The following is an 11,112-nucleotide window of genomic DNA, read 5'->3' as shown; positions in this document are numbered from 1 at the left end:
GATAGTCACCTCGCCTCCGGGGCCACCTGGGTCCTTTTAAAGTGTCCGGGGTGCGGGCCCCGGGCGGGAGCGCCGAACACGGAATGTTTTCTTAAAGGGCCAGTTCCGAGCTGCGCTGAAAAGGGGGGGAGAGGGGGGGAGAGATAAGTGAGACGAAGACGGAGAAGGCCGAGGAGAGCCCCCCAATCCCGCGCCGAGGCGGCGGCGGCGGCGGCGGCGGCGCGACGATGAGGATGATGAATACATTGCAAAGTTTTTTTGGCCCCGGCGAGGGGTGTCAGATTGAGTGCTCTGTGCGCATGTGCGAAGGTGTCCAAACTGACAATGCTGGGGAGATGAAGATAGTGTGTGGCTGCTTCTGGACTCAAGGAGGAGGAGAGAGATTCCGCGAGCCGACACCATGCGATCCAAGGCGAGGGCGAGGAAGCTAGCCAAAAGTAAGTCTCCCGCGCTCGGCCGCGCCGCGCCGCCGGGGCCCGGGCCGCCGGGCCGGGGCGCCCGGGCCAGGGGTGCGCGTCGGGGCGCGGCCGGCGCGCCTGCGGCTCCGGGCCCCCGGCTCGGCCGCGCGGCCCGGGGGGCTGCTCCGCCTCCCGCGCTCCGGGGCGACCGGGCTCGGCGCGGAGGCTCCGGGCGCCCGGGCCGCGCGCTCCCCGAAGGCGCCGGCCCCCTCCCCGCCGAACCCCCTCCCCCCCAACCAGTGTCAGGCGCTCGGGCCCGGGAACCCGAGGCGCGCGGTGGGGGCCGGGGAGGGGGGCGGAGGGGGAGGGCCGGGGGTGGAGGGGAGCGAAAAGTGAAAGTTAGCGAAAAGTTGACGAAAGGGGAGAGCAACTTTTTCCTCCCCGCTCGCTCTCTCCCTCTCTCTCTCCGAGTGGCTCTCAGTCCTGGTCAAATCATATTCCGGGCTTTTGAAATAGTGGGCGCTAGAGCACCGCCTTTGGCGTCCGCCAGCCGGGCGCAGAGGAGGGAGACCCCGAGCCGGGGAGGGGCGGAGGAGGGGGCGCGGGCCGGCGCCCACCCGGCTCCGCGGACGCAGGGGCAGGGGTGGCAACGGCGGGACAGCCGCAGCCACTTGGGGAGCAAAATGGAGACTTTTGCTGGGGCTGGGAACTGTGGTCGCGAAGTTTATCCCCGGCTGTGCCCGCGTGGTGGAGGGCGCTCCTCTGGGACGCCGGCCGCCTGCGCGGGCCGCCGGGGCGACCGTGCCCCCGACAGGAGGGTCCCCACCCGGCCACCTCCCGACCCGCCGCTGCCGCCCTCGGGCCCGCGTGGACCCCTCTGTACCCGCTTGCCTGGCACGGCCGGGCCCGGCGGGGACAGAGCTGCCCCGGCCAGACTGCCCGGTCCTCGGTCTTACTTTCTCTTTCGCTCCGTCTCGGCCGAGCACCGGGCTCCGCGCGCCCCGCCTGCCGCCAGCCGGTCCTTGCCGCGGGCCGGGTGCTCCAGCCACCCGCGCCCTCGCCCGCCACAGCGCCTCCGAGCAGCCCGCGCGCACCCCGCAGCCCCGGTCGCCGGCGCCATCCGCGGTGAGGCGGGCGGGCAGGTGAGGAGAGGCGGCGCCGCGGCCCGGCCAGCGCGGCTCCCGCAGCCCCGCCGAAGCCCCGGCTGCAGCGAAGCGGCCAGCGCCGCGCGGAGCGGAATCGGCGCCGCCTGCTCCCGCCGCCCCCTCCTCTGCAGGCCGCCCGCCCGCCCACCCGCAGAAGAGGCGCCCAGGCCGCCCCCCTCGAGGTCCCTGCCCGACCCACGCCGTTCCGTCCGCGCCTCCGGGGCCGGGTCCCTCCAGGCCGGCCTCGCAGCTCCCGGGGCCGAGCCCCTCAAACGTGAGCCGGGTGGGCGCGGGACTCGCGGCGGTTTTCCGAAGCTCCGCTCCTTCGGCTCGGGACCCGCCCGGCTCGTCCCAATAGCTGCCCCGCGGCCGTAGGCCCCGCGCTCTGTGCACCAGGGAAAAGCAGCTCCCGAGTTTGTGTCGGACGCCCCTGCGCCCCGCCATCGGCCGTTCCCGGCCCCTGGGTGAAGCGCCCCCTTCCCGCCGCGCTCCGCTCCCGAGTGCCCTTGGCCTCTGCCTCCTGTGACCTCTGACCCCTCTTGGTGCGAACAAGACCGGGCGTTTCGCCGCCGACGCGAAGGGGCTGTCTGTGCGCGGCGTTGCGGGCCCTCCGCGCGTGGGGTGTGCGTGTGCGTGTTCGGGTTCGGTTCTGTGTGTGCACCGCGGGCCTGCTCAGAGTCGGGGGACCACCGGGCTGCGTGTGGGCCGCCAGGTCAGGCCCTCGCCCAGGATGGGCCCTAAGCTGGAGCGAGAAACGGGAAAGCGGCCGCGCTGACGCCCGGGCCTTCGCTGCAAGCGAGAGGCGGACTCGGCGCGCCCGCGCGGCCCTGGAAACTTCCGAGAGGCCCCAGCTCTCCGCCGGCTCCACCTCTGCCAGGTGGGGAAGGTGGCCCGGGACCGGGTCCGCTCAGGACCAGAACTGGTGCCTGGCAGCCGTCTGGCCAGGAGGCCGGAGAGCCGGGCCCAGCGGGAGCGCCGAGCGCTGGCTTCCTTTTCCCGAGAGTCTTTAGTGAGGAAAAACCCCATGAGAGGTGACTGCCAGGCTTCGGCCCTCTGTCCACACTTGGCCGAGTGCTGGGAACCCCTCCTTCCAGGCTCCACAGCTGGGACCGCTTGTCCCCAGGCCCCCCAAGGTGGCTGAGGCAGGTTCAGGATCACACTCCCTGCCCTGAGCAAGGCAGGATCCGCTGAAGAATTTCATTTCATCAGGCGATATTTTAAGCAGATGTGAACTTCCCCGGGGACCACAGTCCATTACCCGAATCAGAGGCGGTAGGGCCAGCACTCCAGCCAGCAGGTCCTCCCCCCGCTACAATGCTGACCAGCTCAGGGGACTGTGGGTTGGGGCAGGGGCAAGGTCATGGTTACCAGGCTGGTATTCAGGCTGGGCACAGAACAGCAACCAGGCCAGTGGAGGTGACCCCATGACCCAGCGTTTTGGGGGCCACTGCCGAGTGTGCATCTGGAGGTGTAATTTCGTTTGTGTTTCCCTGGAGACCCCACTCCAAGCCTCAGTTCAGGTGGGTTACTCCTCTGGGTCGGGTCTTGTGAAGGGCTGAATGGTGGCGGCTCCGGGGATGACCTGGGCTTCCAGCTGAGCTTTCCAAGGACAGAGGTGGCCACTGGGGCACCCAAACTGGGGCTGTGGCTCAGCTGATGGGAAACCTACAGCCTCCCCCACCTGAGCCTGGGGGCCAGGAACGGAGTGAGGACAGTTCAGGGACAGGGTCCTCCCTACTGAAGCCAGGGCGGTAGGACCGGTGGGGTAGGGGCCGCTGCGGCCCCACATTTACCAACTCAATGCCTAACAAAAGCTTATTGTTTCCAGGGCTGTTGTGAGCCAGGTGGGCAGGTAGGGGGTTAGCACCACCAAGGTGCCCTCTGGACCACCATCACCCCCCTCACAGCACAGCTGGGGGCCTCTGTACAGGAGGAGGATGTGCCAGTCGGCACCCCCATCAGAGCTACTCCTTGAGGCCTGATCCCCACCTAGGTGGCAGACCCCATGTCCTAGATGCCACATACCCCAGGGCTGGGGGACTGTCCTCTCCACAAGTCCCATCTAGCCCCTGGGGTGGCGGAGCTGCAGCCCCCACTAGATGGGGACTGTGTGTGTCTTGCTTGTGTTTGAGGGTGATGCGTGTGGAAGGTGTGTTGGAGACAGGGTAGAGGTGAGTGGAGCTGGAGGCCCAATTCACAGCCTCCTTCCTTCTTCCCGCAGAAACAGGCCAGGCTGGCTGTGCCCTCCCCTCTCCCACCCTCCCTGGGGAAGTTGGCCCCTTCCACCAGTCCCCTCCCCGGAGCCAGGACAGCAGCCTTCCCTCTGGAGGCCGGTTAGGGCAGCAGCGCCAGGACGTCCGGTGGGAATCCAGCGTCTTGCCCCGCTTCGAACGAAAACACAGAGGCTTCAGTGGAGGGGTGGAGTGCAGGGCTGGCCGCCAGGGCTTGCTGCCCCACGGCAGTGGACTGTGTGTCACCCACAGGCCCCCTCCCTCTGCCCCTGGCTGCGCAGGTGTGCCATGGCTCTGGAGCTGGCAGGAGGGGCTTGCCAAGCTGGCTTGTGGAGCAACTGCTGGGTGGGCTCCTTGGGGACAGGCACCGGCCATGCCCTAGGCTCGCCAACCACCAGACTCCCACTCGGGGCGTCCTCCTTCTCCTGTGAGGGGCTCTTCCAGAGCAGGTGCCGGCCCGACCTCCTGGCCCCTCCTGGCCCCAAGGCTTCCTCGGCTCCCAAGTCCTCCTGTAGGCAGTACGCAGGGCAGGGGACCAGGTCTGCCATTTCTGCCGGGAGGCTGGGTGAAGGTGGCCCGGCAGCCAGGGGCTTCCCCCACCAGGCCCCTCAGGGGAGGCGAGGCTGGTGGCAGCTCGCTGGGCCGCCGTGGGCCCGATTAGCCCCCTGTTTTATTCAATTAGGAGGCAATTAGGGATCCTTGGGGGGCTTGGGCTGGTAATTAAGGTGATGTATAATTAGAGTTTCAACAAAAATTATCCAGGATTAAAAATCTTTTGAATAATTTCGTTTAAAATTTTCAAATAGCGTTAAATACAATTTATCAGGTTTTGAATCAAACCCGTGTAACGAGTCTTGGAAGCTGCAGCTCCCGTCGCCGGCGCGGGAGGACCAGGAGCAGCTCCGGCGACTTCCCCGTGCGGGAAGGAAACTTCGCGAGCGAAGCCAGCTGGCTGGGGCCTCGCCGCGGTGCAGCGGCGGCCGCGGGCTCAGAATCGGGCCGCCGAAGGCTGCAGACGTCGCGGGCCGGGTCGCGGAGCGGGGCCTGGGGGACCCCGGGCCGGCCGGTAGTCTCGGCCGACTTCCCGCTCCCCGCGCACAAAGTCGCGGCCAGCTACCGCGGAGCAGCGCCCGCGTCTACACCGCGCAGCCTGGCGCCCCGACCCTGGCCCAGCGGGAGCGGCGCTCTCCCCGTCTAAGCCCCAGCTTGGACCCGAGGGTCCCCTCCTCCTGGCCTCCCTTGCGGAGGAGGGCGGCCTCCGCGTCCCCAAGCGCCGACCCTCAACCTCGTGCGGGACACCTTGGGCGCCAGGCCCCCCCTCCCTCCGCTTGCCTGGGTTCCCTGCGGCATCCCGACTGGCGCCCCGAGAGACCCTGGAGCGCGCGACGCCTGGGTTTAAGTAGGGGCTGTAGGGGGAGGGAAGACGGTGCAGAGAAACCGAGGCAGAGGGTGGGGGTCCGGCTTTCGAGGGTAGACCTGCCTGCCCAGTCTGATCCGCAGCCCGGCCCCTGCCGGCAACCTCGGGAGACGGGCAGGGCTCCGTAGTGCACTTGGGGGACAGGACACCTCCTCCCTTCACTGACCCTGGGAAGATTGAGTGCAGAGGAGCAGGCACCACTTTTGGGAGTGAGAAACCCCAGCCGCAGAGAGGTGGAGTAACTCTTGGAAGGCCACACAGCAAATTGAGGGCTCCACTGAAATTCAGTGAAATGAAGACCTCCAGGGCTTCTTATGTAGCATTCCCCTCCCCCACAGAGCACCGCAGGCTGCCGTTAATTCCATAGGAGTTTTCTCTCTCTCTCTCTCTCTCTCTCTCTTTCTCTCTCTCTCTGTGTGTGTGTGTGTGTGTGTGTGTGTGTCAGGGTTTATGCATTTTCTCAAGGCCAGTGCTCAACTTGTAGCAGGTCTGTTCTTAAAAAGCAGGCAGGACGTCATGTGCGTCCAGCGTGTAAGTGACTTCACACCTGCAGGCTGGATTCCTGCTTTGCCCGGTCTGGACTCCCGCTGGGCTCCGTCCCCCACCGCTCCTGCCCCTGCTGTGGGTGTCCTGTCCCCAAGGGCAGGCACAGAGGAGCAGAAGCCTTGGTCGGGTGTCCTGGCCTGTACCCTCCACACCTCCTCACTCACTGCCTTCATCGGGAGCAAATGCAGGAGGCTCAGGTTGGCCCAGGAGGTGTAGGACCTGCCCTTTGCCACCCCTCAGATCTGGAGGGGAATAACCACCAGCACCCTCCCACCCACCATCCAGTAGTCAGGGGGAGGTGGAGCTGCTGCTGCCCCGTTGGTCTGAGCTGCAGGGTGGAAGGGGCTGGCAGCTAACATCCCTGGTCCAGCCTGGTGTGGGCCGCGGCTCCTCTCAAGTCTGGGTGTCTCCTAGGCTGCAGCCAGGGCCACGGTGGTCATCCTGGGCCAGGAGTGCTCCCAAGCTTCGGTGGGCCCAGAGCAGGGGAGGGGTGGCCTCTTCCTGCTCTGACCACTTCACTCTTGGGCTTTTGCCATCACATCCTCCGCGGTCTGGAGGTGCCTGGGCTGGCCCGCCTGGCTGGCCTAGCCTGAGACGCAGGAACAATGCCCTGAGGCCTGAAGATAGGAGTGCCGGCTGCTCCAAGATCATATTTGTTTAATAGTTAACATTTTGGGCAGAAAAGGAGGGAAGTCAGATTCTGGTGAAGGTTTTGCTTATTTTATATCCACTATAACTATTTCTGTCCATGAAAATTGGCTTAATTATATCAATGGAATGTTTCTTTTTCAATTCTGTATGCAATTAGTCCATCTTGCCGGCTGCAATTTATTTTAATAAAAAAATAAACCAGTGGTGTGTTCAGTTCCTCGTCCCCTGGGGACAAATGCGATTGGTGTGTTTAATTTCATTAACTACAATGCGGCCTACTGGAAAAATGTATAAAATCAGCTTAAACACTGGCATTTGAAACAAATCATTATTGCATTAGCTGTCACACTGGTAATTCTAGAATCTAAGGAAAAAAATATATTATGGCTGTTTTTATAACCCTTTGCAAATGCACTGTTAAAATAATTTATAATCATTTTAAAACATGGCTGGGTCCTAGTGACTATTTCATCTCCTCTGAATAAGGCTCCTCGCCATCCCATGCGCGTTTTCCGTGCTGATGGCGGTGCGGTTTCCAAGCCTGCACACGCACCTCTCAAAGTGGAGGCCACGGAGCCTGTGTTGAAACGAACCCGGTGAGGAGCGGTCACTTTTTCATTCTGGCCTGAACCCCACTCTTCAGGCGGAGTAGTGGGTGCGGCGACAGGCTCATCTGCAATCCACCTCGGGCCAGAGGGGACCCCAGAGGCCAGGGCTGCGGAACCTCAGCAGCTGCTGCCCACCATCCTCCTGGGGGAGGAGGAGTCACGCACTAGGCTTGATCAGGAGTGAGCCAAGCCCCCCACGCGTGGGGTGCCCACTTCAAATGTGCAGAACCAGGAGCAGCCTCTGCTCTGCCCACCCCGAGGCCCTGCTTGGCAAAGCGGCTTTCTGAGCCTGCTGTGAGGAAATCCACCAGCCCTGCGCTCCTCTCGGGATAACGGGCTTTCTAGCACACTGTGCAGCTCCAGCCCATGCTCCATCAAGCGTGGGTGTGTGAAGGGGTGTGTCCAAGCACGTGTGTGTGTTCAAGTGTGCGTGTGTGTTGCGATCTGCATCTTTGCCGCAGCCCTGGCCACATCTGCACTGACTCTGCTGGATGAAGGGAGGGTGTGGGATACGTGCTCCCTGTCTGGCTGGTGTGGACCTGGGGCTCTCAGAGGATCTGTTGGGGCAGGGAGACGAGGGAAGAGTTTGCTTTTCCTGCTTCTGAGATGTGCTCTGAGGAGGCCGAGTTGTGCCACGGAAGCCCTTGCTAGTGGCCGCCGGCTGGTCCCCCGCGTGGAGTGGCTCAGGGAAGGTGTCTGGGCATGCAGGAGCAGGGACACATGGGCTCAGCCTCTGTCAGCTCTCAGCGTCCCCGGGCTGAAGCACTGGAGCCTGGGGCTTCTCCGAGGGTGTCTGTCTCCTTCCTCGCCCACAGGTAGTGCCAGGGGGCATTAACAGGAAGGAAAGGGCTCAGGCGGCTTAGCTGGAGGCCAGGGGCCAGGGCTGCCTTCGCTTGGGTGTGCGAGGAGAGGTTTTCCAGGCTTTACCGGGGCTTCTTAGTTTATTCCCAGAAACCTGCTCGGCTTCCTTGGGCACATTAAGGACTATTCCCTGTCCCTCCTTAGCCTTCCAACTTACCTGGATATACTTAGGTTTGGTTTTCTCCTCTGACACCAAATGTATATTCTATAAGGAATTTAAACATGGGGTGATAGTGGGTGTTTTTGGGGGGGGACACAGGAAACTCCACAGAGCACACATCTTGGGTTATGAAGCCCCTTCTTGCTTCTCAGAGGGGCTGGTCTGCATCTTGGCTGGCTTGCCCCAAACCTCTGGCTCTGGGGCCAGTCCCCGTTGAAGTGACCCCCACTGGGCAGGTCTCCAGGCCTGCAGTTTGCTTTCTGTGTGGTGTGCTGTGGAGTTGGGAAATCAGTAGCTTTGTCTCCTTTCCCACTTTAGGAGAGTAACAAAGCTGAATGTTCGGGGCGAATATGATGAAGTCCTGGTCCGCGGGCCTCCTGGAGGCTGCTGGCGAGGTCTCCCGTGGGCCCGGGCCCTGGCCCGTGACACAGGCTCAGGAGCGTCCCACATCAGCCCCAGAAACCAAGGCTCTGTTCACCCCAACTCTGCATCGTGTGCGTGTCCCGCTCTCCCAGGGTCCCCAGCCCCAGGCTGGCCTGGGCTTGCTGCTGGTCCCCCTCCCTCATTGCTGCTGGACTCTCCCCTTTGTGAAACCAGGTAAAGGTGAAGACACTTTGGAGAATAAAAGTGAGTTTGAACTTGGTTGAAGTGCTGCGGTGTCTGCACTCGTGTGAACCTGTTCCTCCAGCAGGGGTGTCTGCGCGGAAGGACCTGGAAGGTCCACCAGGGTGTTTAGTGGGTGCTTTTTCCTGGAAGTTGGGGTCCTGGGGCCAGGCTGGGGTGCTTTACAATGTCTCCACCAATCAGCCAGGCAGTCAGATGGGGAGTTTTGTTTTTATCTCCTTGGCCTGTTTGGGAAGTTGATTGGTCAGTCCTCAGCCCCAGCCTTTGTGGGTGTTGTGGGGGGGTGGGTGTGCAGGCCACAGGTGCTCACAGGCCAGGCCCCGTGTGTGGACCACCAGCACTGTAGCGTTGCTGTAGGCAGGGCCCAGACCACATCGTAAAGCCAAACCACACTGGGGTCTCCCCTAGCCTGTAGCAGGAGAACCACTTTGACTCCTGCCTTATAGCTCAGCCCTGAAATAAAACATGCAATGATTATTAGCTGCTCATTTCAAACTAGGAGGCACAGATGCCAGAATCTGTTCTGGCCCCTGCCACATGCAGTGGGTGCCTCCCCTACTGCCTCCTCACACTCAGCCTCCCTGAGTCTCCTCCGTCCTTGCCTCTGTCCTGGGGTGGAAACAGCTGTTGGCACGTGCCACCTTTTTTCTTATCAGAGGCCTCCTCGTTCTTGCAGGGGGCGGGGGCTTCTGGGAGTTCCATTCCCATCCGTCCGCTCATCTTCCTCGGTGTCAGTCATGGTGTGGTGGGATTCCTGTGTGCCGGGCTCCGAGACCTGCGTGTCAGGGGGCAGAGGACCTCTCCAGCTGCAGGATGCATGCCAGGGGCCCACCTGGAGGGAGACAGGGTCCCCGAGCTCTGGATGGTACAGGCTGCCTCCCACTGTGGCGAGTCAGGGCTCAGCAGCTCCACACAGACTCTGTGTCCTCACTAGGGAGTGGTCCCTCGCCTGGGGGTCCGGACCATGGTGTCGAAGATGGCAGGAAAGCCAGAATCCGACCAACAGCTCACCCCAACCCCCGCCGCTGGAGACACGAGGCTCAGGGCCTCCTCTTTGCACTGGCGCGGAGGTGCCTGTTCCCAGCCCTGTTTCACATTCGAAGGGCCCAGAAGAGAGGAAGGGAGGCTGCCAGAGAGGAGGGTTATGTAATTTTCTTAGCTGCTGTGAGCCTCTGTCTCTCTCTTTTTAATTCAGTAGTTCAAATGAAATTCGTTTCTCTAGTACCTGTGGCAGGCAGGACACCGCCAACGTTTTAGTGGAGGGAGGAAATGACGGGGTGCATGCGTGAGGAACGGGCTCTGAATGTGACCGGGAGCTCTTGCCTGTGACATGGTTGAATCCCTGTATCTGATCCAGACCTGGCCGCAGGTATTACAGCAACTATGGATTTCCATAATAGACTCCGCCATGGCTCCCGTAGCTGGGTCTCCCAGGGAAAGGGGAACACATTGAAAAATGCCCAGACACTTCTCTCTGCCCAATGGGTTGTAACAGCCTCGTCAGAGAGGCTGGTCACATCAGTCCGTAAAACATTTAAACAAAGACCAAAAATGACGCTCACCAGAGGAGCCCAAATGGTGACCGCAGGGTGGCTGCGGTGCTCCCCGGGCAAACAGGAAGTTGGCGTGACTGACTCCGACGGCTCTGGGCATTAATCCTCATTTTACTCCCTGCTGCCCACCGCCTCCCTGGTAGAGCCGCGTCCCGGAATCTCCGCCGCTGCCCAGGCCTGTTTGGCCTCAGACTATGCTCCCGAGTGAAGGCCGTGATGGGGAGGAGAGGTCTCCGCTATGTCAGCATCTCTCGGCAGTGCTGGCCTGAGATCCCCTTCCAGCCCCATGTCGGAGGGGCTGCTGTCATCCTTCTCCCACGCGCTGCCCTGCTGGCCCAGCCCCTGTGTGTGCACAGGGCTCCTTTGGGGTGCGGTTGCAGGGCTGTCAGGGTGACTGTCCCAAGGTCCCTGGGTCCCTTTCGGAAGGAAGCCTGTAACGCAGAGAGTGTCTATTGACTTGGTGAAAATACTGCTGCTTTAGCCAGCAGCAAGCAGCATGGAGCGGCCTGGCCCCAGGGACGTGCCGCAGGAGCTGGCTCCCTGGGAGATTTCTGCCCTTCCTTGCAAATCACCCGCAGGCTCTTATTCCTGGAAAAGCTGATGCGTTTCTGAACTACTTGAAAACCAGAGGGTGTTTTCTTGGCCAGAGCTGAGACTGCTTCAGGGAGAAGTGGCCCCTCACATACCCCTTCATCTGGCTGGCATGTTGAGATTGTCTCCAGGGAGTGTGCGGACGTGTGTGTGCTCTGTGTCTGTGTACAACACACACACCTGCAGGCAAGTGTGCTTCTGAGGTCGGCCTGAGAGGGCCCGCCAAGCTACTCTGTTTTTGTTGATCAGCAACATCACACAGTTCCCTGCCCTCTTGTGCCTTGAAAGAGCCACTTGCCTCGGCTGCACCTCGATCCTTAGCCCTCT

General features: G+C 62.2%; 1 protein-coding gene across 1 annotated transcript in view; it reads left to right on the top strand.

Annotated features, from left to right (window-relative positions):
• The first annotated feature begins 354 nt into the window (after positions 1–354).
• Positions 355–11,112, top strand: part of PRDM16 (PR/SET domain 16) — a 360,059-nt gene continuing 349,301 nt past the window's right edge. Inside the window, exon 1 of the mRNA XM_055261783.2 lies at positions 355–437. Within this exon, the coding sequence (XP_055117758.1) occupies positions 401–437 (37 nt within the window). The 5' untranslated portion in view covers positions 355–400. The remainder of the gene's footprint in view (positions 438–11,112) is intronic.

The sequence above is a fragment of the Symphalangus syndactylus genome, chromosome 22, assembly GCF_028878055.3.
Source record: "Symphalangus syndactylus isolate Jambi chromosome 22, NHGRI_mSymSyn1-v2.1_pri, whole genome shotgun sequence".
NCBI classification, from domain to species: Eukaryota; Metazoa; Chordata; class Mammalia; order Primates; family Hylobatidae; genus Symphalangus; species Symphalangus syndactylus.
The sequence above is the reverse complement of the archived record's forward strand: the minus strand, read 5'-3'. Positions and strand labels throughout refer to the sequence as shown.